Source organism: Desmodus rotundus, chromosome 4, assembly GCF_022682495.2.
Source record: "Desmodus rotundus isolate HL8 chromosome 4, HLdesRot8A.1, whole genome shotgun sequence".
Classification (NCBI taxonomy): Eukaryota; Metazoa; Chordata; class Mammalia; order Chiroptera; family Phyllostomidae; genus Desmodus; species Desmodus rotundus.
The window spans coordinates 66461127-66481762 of NC_071390.1; the positions used below are offsets into that span (position 1 = coordinate 66461127).

At 45.0% G+C, this 20636-nt stretch overlaps 1 protein-coding gene and 1 pseudogene across 4 annotated transcripts in view; one reads left to right on the forward strand and one right to left on the reverse strand.

The window, feature by feature from the left end:
• Positions 1 to 20636, reverse strand: part of ARHGAP22 (Rho GTPase activating protein 22) — a 206807-nt gene that overhangs the window by 17338 nt on the left and 168833 nt on the right. For 3 of the 4 annotated variants that reach the window (XM_045196077.3, XM_045196075.3, XM_045196076.2), the window contains one exon: positions 12096 to 12221. In XM_045196077.3, coding sequence (XP_045052012.1) covers positions 12096 to 12221 — 126 coding nt within the window. Of the gene's footprint in view, positions 1 to 12095; positions 12222 to 15268; positions 15427 to 20636 lie in introns of all 4 variants that reach the window. The other variant, XM_024561316.3, reaches the window with a different exon arrangement.
• Positions 16510 to 19447, forward strand: LOC112305395 (ubiquitin-ribosomal protein eL40 fusion protein-like; annotated as a pseudogene).

The following is a 20636-nucleotide window of genomic DNA, read 5'->3' on the forward strand; positions in this document are numbered from 1 at the left end:
AAAGGTTATGTCATTTTCTTAGGGTCACACAGATAGTGACAGATCTTCAATTTAAATCTAAACGATCTTTCTGCAAAGCCTATGACCTCACAAAGGCAGCATTCTGTGAACAGAGCCCACAATCCCCTACCTCAAGGACTATGAGGACTAGGATGGGTGCACAGTCCCAGGTACATAGCATGAGGGGCTGGAGGAAAAGAGAAGCAAAGCTGAGGGCCATGCAACACCAAACAGGAAGGATAGATGTCCTCTCCTGTGGGCAGAACTCTGCGGGGGAGAACTCTGCAAGGGAGGGGGTTAAGGGAGCCCTGAGGCTGGAATGGTGGGGGCTCATCTGAAAGCTGAGTGTGCAGGGCGGGGGTCACTTTTTGCTCTTACTATCAAGCAGGACCTAAACTAGGGTAAGGCAAGTGAGGTACTCAACCACAGGTGCACAATTTAAGGTGGGTGCCAGAAACTTTAGTAATCAAGGTAAACATTTTATTGTAATATTTTTTAGAATGCAAATTAGCCCTGACCAGAGTGGCTCAGTTCGTTGGGCCTCTTCCTGCAAAGCAAAATGTTGCTGGTTCAATTCCTGGTCAGGGCACATGCCTGGGTTGTAGATTTGGTCTCAGTCAGGAGACACATTTCTCTCTCACATCTCACAATGATGTGTCTCATCCTCTTTATCCCTCCCTTCCCCTTTTTCTAAAAATAAATAAATAAAATATTTTTAAAAATAAAAACGCAAAAAATCCATTTACAAAATATTAAAATTTTGTTTATCATGGATGTGTCAGGCTGAGTAAAGGCTCTCTAAAGATGTCCACATCCTACTCCCTGGAAACCATAACTAAGTTACCTTACCTAGTAAAACGGACTTTGTAGGTGTGATTAAATTAAGGGTGGAGTTATTACATTGGATTATCCAGATGGACTTCATAGAGGAAGACAGAGGGAAATTTGACTATACAATTGACCCTTAAACATGGTTTGAACTGTGAGAGTCCACTTATATGCAATTTTTAAAATAAATACTATAAATGTATTTTCTCTTCCTTATGATTTTCTTAACATTTTCTCTAGATTATTGTAAGAATACAGTATATAATACCTATAACATACAAAATATGTGTTAACTTTTTATGTTATCAGTAAGGCTTCCAGTCAACAGTAGGCTATTAATAGTTAAGGTTTTGCCAAGTCGAAAAGTTATATGTGGGGTTTTGACTGTGCGGAGGTTGGTGTCCCAACCCTCATGTTGTTCAAGGGTCAACTGTAGAAGAGGAGGCAGGGTAAGGAGGGAAGCAGAGACTGCAGTGCATGAGGCCACACCAAGGAGTGTGGGCAGCCTCTAGAGGTGGAAGAGGCAAGAATCAGGCTCTCCCCTGAAGTCCTCGTAAGTAATCAGCCTTGCTGACACCTTGATTTTAGGCTCCTAAGACTCAGTTCTGACCTCCAGAACGAATAAATTTGTGGCAATTTGTCAGAGTAGCAATGAAACTTACACAATGGAGTTTTGGGGCATTGATTTGCATTTTAAAAACTGTAACAATAAATTATTTATCTTGATTACTGAGTTTCTTGGTGCCTGGGCCCTGATACTAGTGTGGGGTTTGGAGGGGAAGGGGGCAAAGGGGGAGGCTCTGTATTGTCCTTCCCATAGTTCAGGTAAACATAAGGACAGAAAGGACAGTTCACAGTGCTAGGGGGCCGCAGGCCCAGGAATGCCTTGCCCTAAGCATGCCAGGAAAGCCTGGGGGTCCCGTGGCCCAGGGACCCACTGAGTCTGAGCAACTCTGTGTACCTTAAAGAGAAGGGTCCTCAGGCTCAGTCAAGGTACCCATTTCAGGGGTAGGTGGGACTCTCAGGGGGCCGTAGTGCTGAGTTGCTTTCTCCTCTCCTGCCTCAGTTTTCCCACCCATGTGGTCATTGAGTTAGACCTGCTGGTCTCTAGGGAACCCCTTCCACCCTCACCTAGATCCCCCAATGATGAAAGTCTCGCTGCCTCCCAGTTACAAGGCTGTGGAATGACATGCACTGTCAGGCACCCAATCAACCTTGAGGGTAATTTTTAGCCATGGGGTGTGTTGGGAGTGGGTGTCCAGAGGTAGTAATAAAATTGTCTTCTTGGGGCAGGGCCAGGTTGCTGAGAGGCTAAGGATCTGTCCCTTCACACAAGCACGTGGTGACAAATGACCTCTGCAGCTGGGGTGGCCCTTGTTTCTGAGCTGTGTGTACTGCAGACCCTGGGCCCAAGACCTCAGAGACAGCCTCTTTCCTCCATCTGGACTGCTTCCCCATGAACCGCCCCCCCGCCCGCCCATCAAGGCAGCTCAGATCCAGAGGCTCAGGTGCTCTGAAGCTTGCCTGGTAACAGAGAATCCACAGATAGGCTGATGATGCTGGAGGCAGACTGCCCCTGCTCCCAGCTTGCAGTGTGCTGTTAAGCAAGTCATTGAACCTCTCTGCCCCTCTACAATATGATTTTGATACAACAACTCCTAGCAAGAGCATTACATGGCAGCATGAGATCCTTTCCTCTTTCCCCAGGAGAACCACGGCCACCTGGAGGAGGCTGAGGGCCAGAGAACTGGCCATAGGGCTCTGGGAGGCCTCCTGGTATCCTACTCTCCAGAGCAGGCCTCCAGCACCCAGGCTCTGAGGTCCTTCAGGCCTGCGTTAGAAAGTGAGCTTTCTACCTACTTTTCTGTGACCTGGACAGGTCACCTGAGCCTCCCTGCTGCTGTCTCATCACCTGTAAAGGGGCTATACCAGGACTGTTTCACTGGGCTGCAATCGAGATGCAGAGCCTGGCATGGGGACATGCTGAGTAAATGTTAGCTGTTCTGGCAAGTGGCTGCCTCTGCCCAACTTCCCCCCCTTCCCCCCAGTCACCACGGCACTGTGCAGCGTCACTGGCACGTGCCCTACATCAGACTCAGCAGTGACCAGGACGAGCTCTTTTCCGGACTGTGATCTGAGCTCTACTTAGCACATTCTGAAGCCAGGCAGGCCACGCTGACAGGCCACTCCTGTCACAGCTGCTGGGAGGGAAGGAGGACCAACAGGTCTAACAAGGTGAGTAAAAGGCAGTTGAACAGTTATCATCCTGAGTTGCGCAGGAAGCTCTGGTGAGCAGCCCCCTGTAAATCCCTCTCACTGCCTTGCCAGGCTCTCCCAAGATAGGGCAGCTATTTCTCTGCCTGTTCTCCTAGTAAATAGCTCCTGTCAGCGGCGTCTGTGGCAGGGGGCTACTTCCCCTGCCTTGAGGCTCCAAGCTCACAGGCTTCTGGGGCAGTGCAGGGAACCAATTGTGAACCAACCCCTATGCCCAGAAGAGGCCAGGTCTGCCTTTAGAGCCTGGGACCAAGCTGATATGAGATGGGGTCCAAAGCCTACAGGGCCTATTAGAAAGGGCTGAGGGCACCAGAATCAAGCTTAAGTGCTCTTTCTGCTGGTTTAGTGCAGTCCAGATCAGCAACAGTCCTTTCTCTCCCCTTTTGGAAGGGCTGCCAGGAAAGGCTCAGGCCCCCTGGCCTGCTGGGTGAACATTCAGAGGAACTGGAAGTTCAGACTCTCTTCTTGAATTTCCCATAAAAGCTGGGATGTGGTGCAAGCAGTAATGGGGAGAAGTGGTCCACTGGGATCTCAGGCTCCACCACTGCCAGGCTGAGGCCAGCGACCTTGCCTTCTGATCCTGATAGTGCCTTGAGGAATTCCATTTAAACATAGCATTGCAGCAAATAATGACCGCTACCAGCAGGACTAACAAAGTTGCTTTTGTCCCTCCAAGTTGTCCTGAGGCCGGAATTTTCTCCATATTAAGTGTCTTGCCCTGTGGCCCCTGCATCCCTACCTCCCATGATTTCTGAGGAACCCGCGGGCAGCATTGGCTCTGGCACGTCAGAGGAAAGTCTCCAGAGGCCTACACGAGCCACACAGCTGGCCTTTGGGCAGCTATGTTCTGATGGCCATTGCAGGCCTCCTGCCTGACCCCTCAGGCCCCTCTGGGCAGGGACATCATCCCCACACCAGGCTCCTTGCCCCAGGACTGTCACTCCACACTGCTGCCCATAAGGCTGCGACAAACAGATCCTGGGTTTTGCTCAGCAGTTTGCTATCCTGTAGGTGGGGTAATTAACATGCTACCAGTTACTGAGCACTAATATTGCACCCTGCCCCGCAGTCTCCTGCATATAGCTGCCCACTCAGCATCTGCGCTGGCTCAATGACTGATAGGCATCTCGAACTCAAACATCTTCAGAAGGAGCTATGGTCTTGCCCCAACCTCCCAAACCTGCTCTACACTGAGCCTGCCCCTCTTGGTTAATGACAACTGTGTCCTTCTGGTGCTCAGCCAGACCCCTTGGAGTTCCCTTTTCCTCACATCCACATGCTTTCAGAATAGATCTGGAATCTGTGATCACTTCCATACTACCCACCATTGTGCAGCTGTCTCTGCTTGTATTACTACACACATGTCTTTGGGCTTCCCCTGTCCCTCTCTGCTCAGAGTGGTCCTTTTAAACTATATATGAGATTACATCATTCAGCTCAAAGCCCTCCAGTGCCCCCTTCCCCATTTCACTTACCAGTAAAAGCTGAAGTCCTTACACGGGCCCATGAAGCCTCAGCCATCAGGCCCCTTCCCATCTAGCCCTGGTCCTCCCTTACTCCTGCCCACCTGCCTCGGCGCTGGCTCAGGGCTACATCAAATGTTTGCTGCTCTTGCCTGCGCTGTGGCCTTGGTCTGGCACACTCCCAGTGACACCGTCCTGGCCCATTCTCACCTCTTTAAGACTTTGTTTCAATGTCACTCTCGCATTCAGCCTGCCTCACCACTGTATTTAAAATTACTCTATTTTTTTTTTCACTAGAACTCACCACCTAAAACATGATTCTCAAAATGTGGGCCCAGACCAATACTACTTAGAAAAACAAATTCTAGGGCCACACCCATGTAAGCTGGAAACTGGGTGGAGCTAGTAGTCCATTTTTACAGTCTTTCCTCTAGGTGATTCTGAGGCCAACTAGTTTTGAGAATCACTGCTCTATGCCACGCAATGGACTTTCCTTGCTATTGTCTGTTCTGGGAAGTAGGATAGAAGGCTTTTTCTGATCTTTTTTTCTTCCTTGCCATATCCCCTACCTGCATATGGCAGGTGCTCTGTGCTTTTAATTCTTAGGACAATCCTGCAAAGAAAATATTTTTATTCCCATTTCACAAACAAGGGCACAGAGAGGATGAGTGGGATGCACAGGGTCGCAAAGAAGCAAAGCGAAGAGCCAGATTATACGCAGACAGCAGCCTGGTGCTGAAAACTGTGCTCCCTCTCCTCTCACACATCAGTGAGACCAGCTTTACCAAGCACCTTCCTATGGACATGGGATTCACCTTTGAGGGTTTGCAGGCAAGGACTCACTCACGCAAGCCAGGCAGCACTGGGACTCCCTTCGTTCCTCTCTCTCAGAGAGCTGGCTGGGAGGTGCTTCCTGATGGAGCCTCCTGGAGCTGGACAGAGACACCCAGAGAGCCACTGGGGAGGACTGCCCTCTTCACAATATCAAGTCTTCTGATCCGTGAACATGGAATGTCTTTCCATTTATTTACGTCTTCTTTAATTTCTTTCAATAATGTTCTGTCATTTTAAGAGTATTAAGTTTTGTATTTTGTTTGTTAATTTTATTCCCATTTTATTCTTTTTGATGCTATAGTGAATGAAGTTTTCTCCTACTTTAATTTTTTAAAATGGATTTTGATAGAGAGTGGGAGGGGGAGAGCAAGAGAGAGACAGACAGATAGACATTGATTTGTTGTTTCACTTACGTATGCATTCACTGGTTGCTTTCTGCATGTGCCCTGACCAGGTATCAAACCCACAACCTTGGCATATCAGGATGATGCTCTAACCAACTGAGGTACTTGGTCAGGGCTGTAAGTAAGTTTTCTTGATTTTATTTTCAGATTGCTTACTGCTACTGTAATATATTATATAGACATATAATTGGTTTGTGTATGCTAAACTTGTGTCTTGCAATCTTGCTGAATTTTTTACAGTTTTCTAGTGGACTTCTTAAGATTTTTCTATATACAAGACCATGTTATCTACAAATATAAATACCTTTATTTCTCTCTTTCCTATGTGGAAGCATTTTATTTCAATTTATTGACTAACTGCTCTGACTATGACTTCTAATACAATGCTGAACAGAAATGGTAAAAGTGAGAGAATCCTCGTCTTATTCCCTTCTTACAGAAAAAGCATGCAGTCTTTCTCCATTAAGTATGTTATCTGTGGTTTTTTGTAGAGGCTTTTTGGCAGGTTGAGGAAATTCCTTTATACCCCTAAACCATTGAATATTCTTATCCATGAAAGGGTGCTACATTTTATCAATTGCTTTTTTTTGGGTCTATTGAGACAATCATGTGGATTTTGTCCTTTATTCTATTGACATATTATACTAATTGATTTTTCTGGTGTTAAACCATCCTTGCATTTCGGGGAAAAATCTCATTTGGTCATGGTGTATAAATAATCCTTTCACATATTGTTGGATTCAATTTGTTAGTAGTGTGTTGAGCATTTTTGCACCTATATCCACAAGAAATATTGGTACTCCAGCAATTCTTCTCTGCCTCTCCTGCACCATCAATCCTTTGCATTGCTGTTTGTCTCTCAACTAAGGAAAAATAATAAACAAAACCCTCTACTTTACTTCCTCCTTCAGCTACTGTCCCATTTCTCTCTTTCCCTTTAAAGCAAACTTCTTGAATGAGCTGGCTATGCTCACACTCCAATTCCCCACGTCTTATTGTTTCTCATGCCCACTATTTTTAAGCTTTATCCCTAACTTTCCACCGAAGCCTCCCTTGTTCAAGTTACCTATCTCAAGGTGCTCAGTGTCCATTCTCTTCAGATTGATGAATCAGCAGCTCATGGTGCAGCTAATCACTGCTCCTTCTTCCTTAGACACTCTCTTCCCTCTTCTCAGGGACGCTACTAGTTCCTGGCTCCCCTCCCTCACTAGGCCTCTTCCCAGCCCCTTCTTCTGACTTGTCCTCTGCTCTCCAACTTCTTACTGGGGAGCAGCTCAAGACTCTGCTCTGGTTCTCCCTATACTTGCTTGGTGGTGTCTCCTTCAGCCTCATGACTTCAAACTCCATCTGTGTGTCAGTGACACCCACATTCTCTCTCCCACCCAGTCCTCTTGTTTAATCTCTAGACTTAAATGTCTAACTGCCTGCTTAATAGCTAAACTTGAGCTTCTCATAGGGATCTCAGACTAAGCCCCAAAGCAAACTCTCAATCTTCCTACCAAACAAAAATACTTCCTGTGTGTGGTCTTTCTCATATCAGTTAATAGCTAATCATCTTACCAGTTGCTTGGATCAAAACATCTTGGAATTACCTCGACGTCTCTCATTCTCTTATGACTTTCTTCCATTTCAATGAAACACGACTGGCTGTACATTCAGAATACATCAAGAATGCAATTACTTCTCATTGCCAATACCATCCTGGGCCAAGCCACCATCATCTCTTACCTGTATAATTGTGTACTAAGCTCCTAACTGGTCTTTCTGTTTCATTCTTACATTCTTTTATCTTTTCTCAGCATGGCAGCCAGGGGAATTCTGCTAGACCTGAGTCAGGCTCTGCCACTCCTGTGCTTAAAACCTGTCAAGGGCAGCACATCACTCAGGAAAAGCCAGGGTCATCACTATGACCACAAGGTCCTACTGATTTACCACCCCATGACTTCTCTGACCTGTTTCCTGCATTCTGCCCCTTCACAGATGTTGCTCCAGCCACAGTGGCCTCCTTGTTGCTTTTCTGGACACTCCTACCTCTGCCTCCAAAACTCTCTGCCCAGGTATAGGTTTAATTCAGTCTTTCATCTCCTTTACTCAAATGTTGCTAACCTCTGCCCACCCCCTTCACTCCTGCTTGCCTTCTCTACCTCATCTTTCTCCACTGAGCTCATCACCATCTAAGCTACAGTGGGCTTACTTATCTTGTTTATCTGTCTCCTCTAATAGAACTTGCATTCCATGAGGGCAGGGACCTTGTCTTTCCTGCTCATCGCTGTATCCCCAGCCCCTAGAACACATTCTTGAGTGAACGACTGACTGGTTGAATGAAGGAATGAATTAATTAATGCCCAGACAAGGGGCACCACAGTCTGGATCACCCTAGGAAGGCCATCAGCAGTAACAGGCTCCCCCGACCCACTGGTCTGCCCCAGCTTCCTCTGTAAGGACACTCAGGGCCTCTAACTGTAGGAGGCATGCTGCCCATTCCTGTCTGTCAGAGGTGGCCTGCTCTCTGCCCGAACAAACATGCTAGAAAGGAGTCTTGGGCTCTGTTACTAAACAGCGAAAGAGGACTGATCCTCTAAGCCTCCTTTTCAGGGGAACCCAGGCTAATAACAGCTTTGCCAGGAAACCTCTAGAGGCTGACTGAGCCCACCTGTGAGTTCCCGTGCTTGCCCAGACATGTCTGCCATCACTAACCCTGGGATTTCTGCGTTTCCTCTATACTTCTTGTAAAAAGGAGATGAGCACTTTTGATGACAGGTCCTGTTTTAATTCTTGCAAGTTCTTCAGCACACAGCCTGAGACATCTGATAAATACTGGTGGGAGGGGTCTGGAAGAGGGGCAAATCTGGGTTCTATGTGGGATTCTGCAAAGGGTCCTCATTCTAAGCAAGCAGTGAGAGACACAGAGAGAGAGAGGAGAAAGAAGGTGAGATAGAGATAGGGGTAGACAGAGTAGAGATAAGACAGAGAGAGACAGAGCTAGAGCTTTACAGGTAGAGAGAGAAGAGGAGAGGAGAGGGGAGGGGAGGGGAGGGAAGGGGAGGGGAGGGAAGGGGAGGGAAGAGAAGCAAAGTGGAGCATAAAAGAAAAGCTAGAGCAGGGGCCAGCAAGCAGACCAAGTATGACTAAGTCCTCCACGGGTTGCGACAAAGCACAGCCTTTGGGCTCAAAACATCAGCCCTCATTGCTCAGCTCTGGTCCCTTGACTAGCTGTGTCATCTTGCGTAATTACTTAGACTCTTTGACCCATAGTTTCTCTTTTTCTCTTTTTTATTTTTTTATATAGTAAAATATGCACACATCCAGAAAAGACATAATTGTAAAATGAACACCTGTGTAACTATGACTACCATCCTGACTTCTATGGTATTCATTTCTTTGCTTTTCTTTATATTTTTGCTTCCTAATTACCTATCCATAAATAATATATGTAGCTTACTTCTGCCCTATTTTTCAACTTTATGAACTTTATATAAGTGGGATCATAAAGCACATTATTAGGCTTCCCAAGTCCCACAGTATATTTCAGGATTCAGGAATGTTGTGTAGAGCTGTAAGTAATTCATTTTCATTCTTGTAGAATAAATCCTATTTATTTGTCATCAGGCCATGTAAATAAGGCTGCTGTGAACATCTGACATGTATGAGTCTCCTGGCAGAGCTGTGCACATATTTCTCTTTGGAACCTGCCTAGCAGTGGAACCACGGAAACACAGGCATGCACCAACTTTTGCAGATACTGCCAACTACTTGCCTAACGATATATGCAAGTGTCTGTGGCCTCCTATTCTCATCACTGTTGGACGGTGCAGTCCTTTTCATTTAGTCATGCAGGTGGATGAGTAGAAGGATCATGCTGTGGTTTACTCTGCATTTCCCTGGTTACTACTGAGGTTGAGTTCTGCCGCCTGTGTTCATTGGACACAAGGATTTCCTGTGCTGCAATGTGGCTGTTCAAGTCTCTTGCCTATGTTTCTACTGGCTTGTCTATCTTGGCCTTACTGGTTTGCTGGAGTTTAAGGAGTGAGTTTTTTATGGTTGTATATGTAGCAAGTACCTTCTTCCAACCTGTAACTTATCTTTTCAGTTTCTCAATCTACCTTTTAAAGAATAGATATTCTTTATTCTATATCACAGTTGGCAAACACAAGGCCCGCGGGCCACCTTGTTTCATCCAGCCCGGCACCTTGTTTCTACTCGGTGCTAGCACCGAACTCTTGCTTAACTGTTAAGGAGAAAGTTACATTTATATAGCCCTAAAATTACATTCAGCCCCTTGAAGGCAACCGTGAGGCTGATGTGGTCCCCAGTGAAAATGAGTTTGAAACCCCTGTTCTATATAGTACAATTTGTCAATCTTTTCCCAAAGATTAATGATTCTTTTAATTCATTTAAAAAGTCTTTCTCTATCCCAACATCATGGCTATGTTCTCATTTTTCCAATGTTCAAAGGTTCCACCTGTTATAAAGCAAAGTCCAGCTATATAGAAGTCTACTTCTGGGCTCTATTCTGTTCTGTTGGTTCACTTTCAACCACTTGGCACAAAAGGAAGCCCACGAAGGATGCAAAAATCCCTGGGTGAGGTTGGGTCCTCTCAAGAGGTTCGACTGAGGCTAGGGGTCATATTTGCTGCAATCAGCAGGGGGCAGGAGGCTATGGCTAACACTGTGAGGCCATTTATGAAGCCCAGAAAAGACACTCTGACTTTCAAAATTATATTGACTCCTCTACATAAGAGATGTGTGGTTGCATGAAAGGTGGTCAGGAACTGTATAGCCAGGAACAGGAGAGGAGAGCTGGTGAGGTGAGGAGTGAAGGAAGGGGCTTAGCCTGTGGGGCCTGCATGATCTAGAGGTGGGCTGTGAGCCCCAAAAGGTAAACTTCTGCCTCTGTCTGGAGTCAGAGCCAATTAAACTCTGTGTGGGGAGACAGGACTTCCATGACTCCTGTGGTCAGAACCTCGGCATCCCAAGGGCCCCTGGTCTACCCATTCAGCAGGGAGTTGGTGGTCCCCTCTAAAAGCTCTTTTCATGATTACTTCATAGATATACCAACCTACAGAAACAGCAACTGCCCAGCTGGGAGTCATCTTTCCTTTCTCCAGTACCCCATGTCCAGACCATCAGCAAAACCCAGCAGCTCCACCTTCAGAACACATTTACAACTGACCACTCTTCACGGTCTTCTCCACTCCCACGCCAGCCCATGTCCCCATGACCCTTGTCCCATGACTGTCCCATACTGTTATTTCTACCCTTGTCTATGGTCCACCCTTAACATGGCAGCCAGAGGGCTCTTTTTATAAACCTAAGTCAGGTCATGTCTGTCTCTTGCTCAGAGCCCTGACTGAAATCTCCATTGTGTCCCCAGGCCTTGGTGACCTCTGTCATCCCAGGTCCTCCACTCTCCTGTCCTCTCTCCCTCAGACCCACTGGCCTCCCTGAGATTCCTTGTGTTCCCTTCGATTAGTCCCACCTCAGGGCCAATGCACTTGCTGGTCCCTCTGCCTGAATGCTCTTCCCCTGCATTCTCCTCGCGACTCCATTAAGCTGGCTGGGCTACAACCTCTAATGCAATACCGCCTCTGTCCTCCCACTTAGCTTCATGTTGCTCATTGCAGTTTCCCACTTCTGGACATCAGGTGACACGTTTACTTGACTAACTCTGTCTCCCACAGTTCAATGCAGAGGAAGGGAGGGTGGAGGTATTGTCCACTTTCACTTTGTTTACCACTGAACTCCTTGTGTCTAGAACAAAACGTCGTACATTTTAGGCACCCAGTAAATGTTATGAATAAAGGAGGAAGTGAGTAAATGGGAACTACTGGTTTCCAGTTAGTGATGGGGGTGGATTTTGTGGCCAGTGCAAGGGACCTCTGCAGCTGCAGCAGGTGCCACAGAGGGAAGGATACTGTACCTAGGCATCTGATATGACCCTGTGGGTGCTCACTTCTGGCCTATGTGCAGAACTCATCCACCTGAAGCACCCAGCAGGGGTCTGATGCTGAGCATCAAGTATGCAAAAGGCCCAGGACTATGTGGTTGGAGGACGGCATGCCTTTGAAAAAGGGGCCCTGATTCCCCCTGCCAGGGCCTGCTTGGTGCACCTGAAGGACAGCTCTTGAGGGCCTGCAGCAGAAGACAACAGCGCCTGCCTGCCTTAAGAAGCATGGGACACAGCCAGAGAGTCCTGAGCAAGAGGGGTCCTGTAGGCCCACTGTGGGGTAAGAGGCATGATTACCTGGACGCAAGGGTTCTAGAGGGTGAACATGCGGGCTATGGGCAGTACCTCCACCAAATGGGGACCAGATGACCCGGCGGATGGCCTGCACCCAGTCCTCCATGTCACGTTGAGAACTGGCCATGAGCAGGAGCGCCTCAGGGTTGGCCGGCACCTTCTCCCTCTCCCCGGCACCTGCAAGACAAGGAGACACAGGGTTACTACAGGGACCCTTGTGCAGGCACAAGGTTCCTTCCCCCACAGCACCCTCTCCAGCCCCCAAACCAGTTAGCTTTTTATTCCCTGGGCTGTGAGAAAGCTGTCTCTTCAAAACCTTTCATCAAGAGCCGTGCTCTGGGTTCTATTTTTGCATCCTATTTGTTTCACACCTCACATACCTGTCTTTGTGAACTTCAGGGTTCTCTTTTCTCTCTCAGTCTTATTTTTCTGTATCGAATCAGAATTATTAAAATCATCCTGGGGCACTATTTTTAAAAGCATGCAGTTTGGAGGCCAGTGGAGAAGTTCAGTACCCAGAGTAAAATTCCAGAATTCTGTGCCTGTCCCCCCTCACATCTGAAGGCAGAAGGATGGGTGAGCTCCATTACTGATCTTTTTCCTACAGTAACTCCAGTGGTTCTCATGTTTTCATGTGTAAATGATTCATCTTTCACACGCAAATGAATTAATCTTTGGGATGTACATAAAACCATTTACACTGAATTTCATAGGCAATTTAAGGACTTTAAGAATGATCTTGTCTTTATGCAACCCCCTCCCCCGACATCACACGATATGTAACTCACCTATATCCTCGCCTAAGATCCCAGAGCCTCAGACCCTAACCAGGGTTGTCTGCTGGTGGGGTGAGGCCCAGGGACCTGTGTTCTCAAGGAGATAGAATGGCAGTGGGGACAACTGTGACACTCAAGACAATCCTTACTGGAGACTGCAGCCCCAGAACAGAGATCACACAGAAGCAAGAGCTTACTGAGCACTTGGTACCTGCCTGAGACCTTTCTACAAGCTGCAGACACTTAAATGAACAAAGCTGACAGACACACCTGCCTTCCTAGGATTCTTTAACCTTCACAGCAATGTTGAGGGAAATAGTTTTACTGTCTGCATTTTGTAGAAGAGGAAACTGAAGCACAGAGTGATTGAAGAACTTGCCTGAATTCACACAGCTAATGTGTAGTAAAGTCAGAGATTCAAAGTTCCCAGCTCTGGGATGTGACCCTCTCCATGTCCCCACCATCCTCCACAAACAAGGTGGCCTGCTGGGGTCAGGCTGTTGTGGTCACAGCAATGCCACTGAGGACTGGGGAAGCTGCCTAGGCTGCTCTGAGAGCTGGAGAAGGGGAAAGGGTGCATCCTCGCTGAGGGGGTGCAGGGAGCTAGGTGGGAAGCAGGAGATTCCAGCGGGACCCAAAGATCAGGAAGGTGGTGAGCAAGAAGACAAGACTGCCAGAGAGCCCTAGGGTGCCTTCCTGGGCCCCTCACTACACATACAGTCCTTTGGGTCCACGCAGCCACTAAGCAGCGGAGCTGCAGATGTGGACAGGGAGACAGCTTGAAGCAGTGATAGCACAGCCTGAAGCCCAAGAGGCGGCGTGGACCTGAGGAAAGCACAGGCTACCCCACAGCTCAGCCAGCTGCTGGGGTCATGTGTAGGGTGTGGGCACTGCCACTGAGGTGAGGACAGTGGCTCTGCATGGACTGCGAGGGCTGAAATGGCTTTGTGGTCCAGGTGGGGATGGGAAGCTGGATGCTACCAGAAAGCTTTTCTGGAAAAGAGTCTCAGGATGACTCAGAAGAAAGAGTCTTAGAGATCCATGGCCTTGAGAACTTGCTATGATTACTTGTTTGTCCTAAATGAACACTGAAGTTTGTACCTAATTGGAATATCTCATTTTGCAATTCTTTTTCCCAAAGAGGGCCACCCAAGTCATATAGGCTTCATACAAACTTCATCTACAAAGTTGGACCTGCCACGCCCAGTTGTCGACAGATGCTCTGGAATCCATCTGTACTCCTGCCCACAGTCCCGCTCTCATGATGCTCCAAGCTTGTGTACTTAACTTTCAATGTATTTCTCATGTAGGTATGCTTATTTTGGGGGAGGACCAAAAAACACAGAATTTATTTATAAAAATTGTGTATTTATTCTTACATGTTTAAACTTCAGTTGCTTTCAAAGTACTCTCCATTTAATGCAATACACTTATTGAGACATTTTTTCCACTGCTCAAACAGTTTTTGAACTAATGCCTATTACTGCTTCTACCATTTTTCGTTTCACCTCTTCCTCACAGATAAAACATTTCCATTTGAGGGCTTTTTTCATCCAGGGAAACAAAAAAAAGTCATTAGGGATGAGATCGGGTGAATAAGAGGGTGGGGCAAGGGGTCATGCTGTTTTTGGTCGAAAACTGCTGAACATTCAGTGCCGCACTTGTAAGTCACCCAACACGAAATGGGCAGACATGTTGCAAGAGTCTTTAAAAAAAATTTCACTGAGGCCAAATGCCTCACAACACCAGCTGCTACACTGATACAGATGGGTTCCTAGAACACTCACCTAGTGGGGGACACCTGTACTGCAAGAGGCCCATCCTCCAAAAGATAACTCTGTTTGGGGTCCCCTCTCATATATATGTTATATACGTATGTTTAACTTTTCAAGAAATTGCCACAAACTGCTTTCCAAAGTAACTGCACCCTCTACATTCCCATCAGCAACATACAAGAGTTCCAGTTCCTCCACTTTCTCACCAACACTTGGTCTGGTCAGCCTTTTTACTTTTAGCCATTATAATGAGTGTGCAGCAGTACAGCATTGCGTTTGAATTTGCATTTCCCAAATGACTAATGATGTTTTTATGTACTTAATTGCCATCCATGTATCTTCTTTCGTGAAATATCTGTTGAAATTATTTGTCCATTATTTGAAAGTGATGTTCATTTCTTTTCATTATTGAGATCTGAGAGTTCTTTACCTATTCTGGATAGAAGTCTCTTATAAGATACATGCTTTGCAAATATTTCTCCCAGACTGTGCCTTATCCTTTCATTCTATTCACTGTGTATTTCAAAGAGGAGAAGTTTTTAATTTTGATGAAGCCCATTTACCCACGTTTTTCTTTTACTAAGTATGCTTTTGGTTTTGTATTTAATAAATCTTTCCTTAAGCCAAGGTCATAACAGTTTTCTTCTAGAAGTTCCATAGTTTTAGGACTTACATTTAGGTCTGTGAGTTAGCTTTTGTATACGGTACAAGGTAGGAATGGGAGTCTGTCCAATTTTGTATGTGGCTGCCCAGTTGTTCTGGCACCATTTGTTGAACAGACTATCCTTTCTCTGTTGACTTGCCATGCTCCTACATAGGCAATTGCACCATCTGCAAATAAAAACAGTTTTAGTTCTTCTCACTTCCCAATCTGGAAACTTTTATTTATATTTCTTGTCTTATTACACTGACTACAGCCTCAAATACAATGTTAAATAGAAGTGGAGTGAGTGGACATCCTCGTCTTGTTCATCTTATGGCAAAGGCCATTAAGTATACCTGCTATAGGATTTTTTTGTCAATGTCCTTTCTCAGGTTGAGGAAGTTCTCTTCTACTTCCAATTTGCTGAGTGTTGTTTCTTTTTTAATCAGAAATGGATGTTGGATTTTTGTCAATTGCTTTTTCTGTATCTATTGAGATATCACATGAATATTTTTGGTTTATTAACATGATAAATTATGTTGATGAATTTTCAAATTTCAAACCAACCTTGCATTCTTGGAATCCTGATTGATCATGATGTATTACCTTTTTTATATATTATTGAATTAAATTTGCTAAAATTTTATTGAGGATTTTTCATTTATATTCATAAATGATATTGGTCTACCATTTTCTTTTCTTTTAATGTCTTTGTTGGTTTTGGTATCAGGATAATGCTGGCTTCAGAGCATTACAATGTCATGTGGTACAAACCATATGCACCTAAAACCTAAAATATTTACTACCTAGCCCTTTAAAAAAGAGCTTGTTAACCAGAAAAAATAAAGACAAAAACATAAACAAAGTCACAAAAACAAAAAACTGTTTTGGGTTTTTTTTGAGATTAATAAAATCAGGAATTTCCCCACATGCATGTGGTGATGAGTTCCCAAGGGAGTTTTTCTCTCTGAGCAGCTCTTTCCCCCTCAGTATTGTATCTTGAAAACTCTAGACATATTGGTCTCTCCCATCTCCAACCTCTGTCTTCTTAACTCATGGAGCCCTGTGATCTCCACCTGGGTTTCCTTTCCCTGCACCACAGCCTACAGACTTTCTCAGGGCAGTAAGTCTGTCATTATCCAATGTTTGGTGTTTTAAAAAAACATGTTTCTCACATTTTATCTTCTTTTGTAGAAGTTTTAGGTAGGAGACTAAGTCGGTGACCTAGTTAAGACCCAAACCAGCACATATCATTGGCTCAGAATCCTGCCATGAGCACCCCTGCCTCAACAGTCTTTGCAATGGTCTTCCAAGCTGCTCATCCACTCACCTGCTGCTCCTCTGACTTCTTGCTGCTCTCCTCTTTGCTCTTTGTCATTCCTGGAAAAACCAGGTATGTCCCTGTGTTTGCTCTGTCCTTGCTGTGGCTAGGAAAACTGTTATCCCAGATACTGACACAACCTGCCTTATCTTGTCAGGTCTTCCCTCAAATGTCACCTTCCTTGGGGAATCTTTCACTGCTCTATTTACACCTCACTCCACATCACCCACCACCGCCCATGCCCTCCCCTGGCCTTAATTTTTCCATAGCTATATCACAATCCAGTATACATGTATTTTGTTTTTATGACCTGCTTATTTATACTTTTTACTTTTGATCCACCCCCACTCTGTCTATGTTATAAGCACCTGCAGAACATGGGGGCAGTGCCTGGCATAGGAGGGCATCACAGAATCTGTGATGGATGACAGGTTAATAGTAGCAGCAGCAGAGCCCTGGTGGCTGGCACACACAGAGCACTCACTCAAAAGTAGGCATGAAGTTAATGAATTGATGAGCCTTATAAGTGTGAACATTCTCAAGGGAAGTGGTGTCATTATCCCCATTTTTTGGGAAAATATGGAGAAAATATTTGTAAATCATGTATGTAATAGGGGGTAATATACAAAATATATAAAGAACTCATACAACTCAATAATAAAATCAAAACAATCATATTTAAAAATGGGCGGAGGATCTGAATAGACATCTTTCCAGAGACAACATACAGATGGTCTCAATAGATACATGAAAAGATGCTCAACACCATCAATCATCAGGAAAATACAAATCAAAACACGAAATACCACCTCACCCCTGTTAGAATGGCTATCATCAAAAAGACAAGAGATAGAGACAAGTGTTGGTGAAAATGTGGAAAAAGGGAACCCTTGTTTACCATTAGTGGGAATGTAAATTGGTGCAGCCCCTATGAGACAGAACTGTGATTTCTCAAAAAATTAAAAATAGAATTACCATATGATCCAACAATTCAACCTCTGGGTATTTATCTGAAAGAAGCAATACCATAACTCAAAAATATATATGTACCCTCATGTTTACCACAGGACTATTCACCATAGCCAAGACTTGGAAACATTGAGGGATGAATAGATAAAGAAAACATGATACATGTATAATGTTATTCAGCCACAAAAAAACAATGAAATATTGCCATCTACAACAAGGATGGACCCTGAGGTCACTACGCTAAGTGAAATAAGTCAGATAGAGAACGACAAATACTGTGTATGTTCTCACTTACATGTGAATCTAAAAAACATAATACAAAACAAACAAAATGAAGCTCAGAGAACAGACTGGTGGTTGCCAGAGGCAGGGGTGAGAGTCAAAAGGTACAAACTTCCAGTTATGAAAAAAATAAGTCATGGGGATGTGGTGTACAGCATGATAACTATAGTTAATAATAATATTACATATTTGAAAGTTGCTGAGAGTTCAGATCTTAGAAGTTCTCATCACAAGAAAAAAATTTCTGTAATTATGCATGGTGATGGATGTTAACTAGAGTTAATGCGATCATTTCACACTATATATTATTATCAAATCATTATGTTGGGTACCTGGAACTAATACAATGTTTGTGTCAATTATACCTCAATAAAAAGCAAACAAAGGGGAAAAATGAAGCCCAAGGATGTCAGAAACATATCCAAACTGAATAATCAGTGAACTATGACTCCAGGCAGTCTGGCCCCTGACTGGCCCTGCTCTGCTTACTCAAGCCAGCCCAGCTTTTCTTGTTCTCAACTGGGCTGTCTTCCCCTTTGAGCTCCTGAATTAAAAAATTTTCTTTTGTGAGTCTCTTTACACCCATGCAAGTGACTTTTTAGGGGAGAGAAATTAATTTCAAAGTGCGGCAAGTCCCAGCAAGGGTTCCAGAACAAGAACTTCTACCTTTCAACTGTTCTATATATAATTTTTCGTAAGAAAAAGAAAAAAATGGTAAATGATATATGTGAAAGCATTTTGTAAACCACTGTAGCCCATGAGACTCACTGCATGACAGTCAAGTGAAAAAGCTGTCTGTCTGATGTACTTAATAAGATAATATCTGGGTTAGTCTGCCCCTACCAGGATTTACAGAAAGTGTTTTAAAAATAAAGGAAGTCACTATTTAAAGGTGACATCAGCTGCAATGTATGATTTGTCACAGGACCCACAATCATTTTATTTGCTGCCCAGGGGAGCAGGGAGCTCTAGAGAGGGCCCCAGAAAGTATTCCCAGAGATGAAGGACAAGTGCAGGGACACAGCTCTCTGGAGTAATGTAGTTCAATGAAAATATAATTCGAGTGCCATGTATGATTTTAAATGTTTAAGTAGCTACATTAAAAAGGATAAATAGGTGAAATTATTCTGAATAACACCTCTTATTTATCCCAACAGATCTGAAATACTATCATTCATTTCAACACAATCAAAAATTACTGATACAGCTCTTTCTTCTCAGTGAGGTGGTAGAGCATCCTCCCCAGCAGACACAGATACAGATCTTGGTGAGACCCTGACCGGGAGGACCATCACTCCTGAGGATGAGCCCAGCGACATCATTGAGAAGGTCAAAGCTAAAATCCAAGACAAGGAAGGCATCCACCTGCCCAGTGGCATCTGATTTTTGCAGGCAAACAGCTGGAGGATGGCTGCACTCTTTCAAACTACAACATTCAGAAAGAGTCCACCCTGCACTTGGTGCTTTGTCTATGGGGTGGCTTCATCGAGCCCTCCCTCCACCAGCTCACCCACAAGTACAACAGTGACAAGATGACCAGCTGCAAGTATTACTTCTGCCTGCACCCCTGCACGGTCAATGGACACTAGAAGAAGTGCGGCTGAACCAACAGCCTGCACTCCAAGAAGAAGGTTTAATAAGGCCCTTCTACCACCTCCCTGACCCACAGGATGGCCTTGTGCCTGAACCCCATAACCCTGGATCCTCAATAAAGTTTCCCTTTCATTGAAGAAAAAATTACTGAAAACTTCTAGCCAAGATGGAGGCATAAGTAGATAGACTTTGCCTCCTTGCGCAACTAAAAAAAGGACAACAACAAATTTAAAAACACAGAACAACCAGAACTGCCAGAAAATTGAACTGTATGGAGGTCTGACAACCAAGGAGTTAAAGAAGAAACATTCATCCAGACTGGTAGGAGGGGTGGATGGGCAGCCAAGGAGGAGAGGACATGCAGCAAGGTGGCAGCTGGAGGACTGGGAGGGAGAGGTAAGGCTTGCGGTCCCACCTGTGCATGCAGATAAACCTGGAGGAACAACTGGGGGCTAAGACAGGGTTCCAGCACAGGAAAAGAAAGCCTCAAAGCCTCTGCTGTAAAAACCTGTGGGGATTTATGGTGGGAGAAACTCCCAGCCTCACAGAAGATACCCACAGGGTCCTAGAACATACACAAACCAACCCACCCAGGAATTAGCACCAGAAGGGCCCAATTTGCTGTGGGTAGCGGGGGAGGTGACTGAAAGCCTGCCAAGAGCCAAGCAAGTGGCATTGTTCCCTCTCTGACCCTCCCCCACAGACAGTACCACAACCCACCGGATGTCGGTTGCTCTACTCTGGTGAGTATCTAAGGCTCTGCTCTTCACTACATAACAGGCATGTTGAGATAAAGAAATATGGCCCAAATGAAAGGACAGATCAAAGCTCCAGAAAAAGAATTAAACAAAATGAAGATAAGCAACCTATCAGATGCAGAGCTCAAGACACTGGTAATCAGGATGCTCACAAAAATGATTGAGTACAGTTGCAAAATAAATGAAGAAATCAATGCTATGCAAAGTGAAATAAAGAAAAATATACAGGGATCAACAGTGAAGGGAAGGAAACTGGGGCTCAAATCAATGTTTTGGAGCAAAAGGAAGAAACAAAAATTCAACTGGAACGGAATGAAGAAACAAGAATTCAAAAAAATGAGGAGAGGCTTAGAAACCTCCAGGACAACTTTAAACATTCCAGTATCCGAATCATAGGGGTGCTGGAAGGAGAAGAGGAAGAGCAAGATATTGAAAACTTATTTGAAAAAATAATGAAGGAAAACTTCCCCAATCT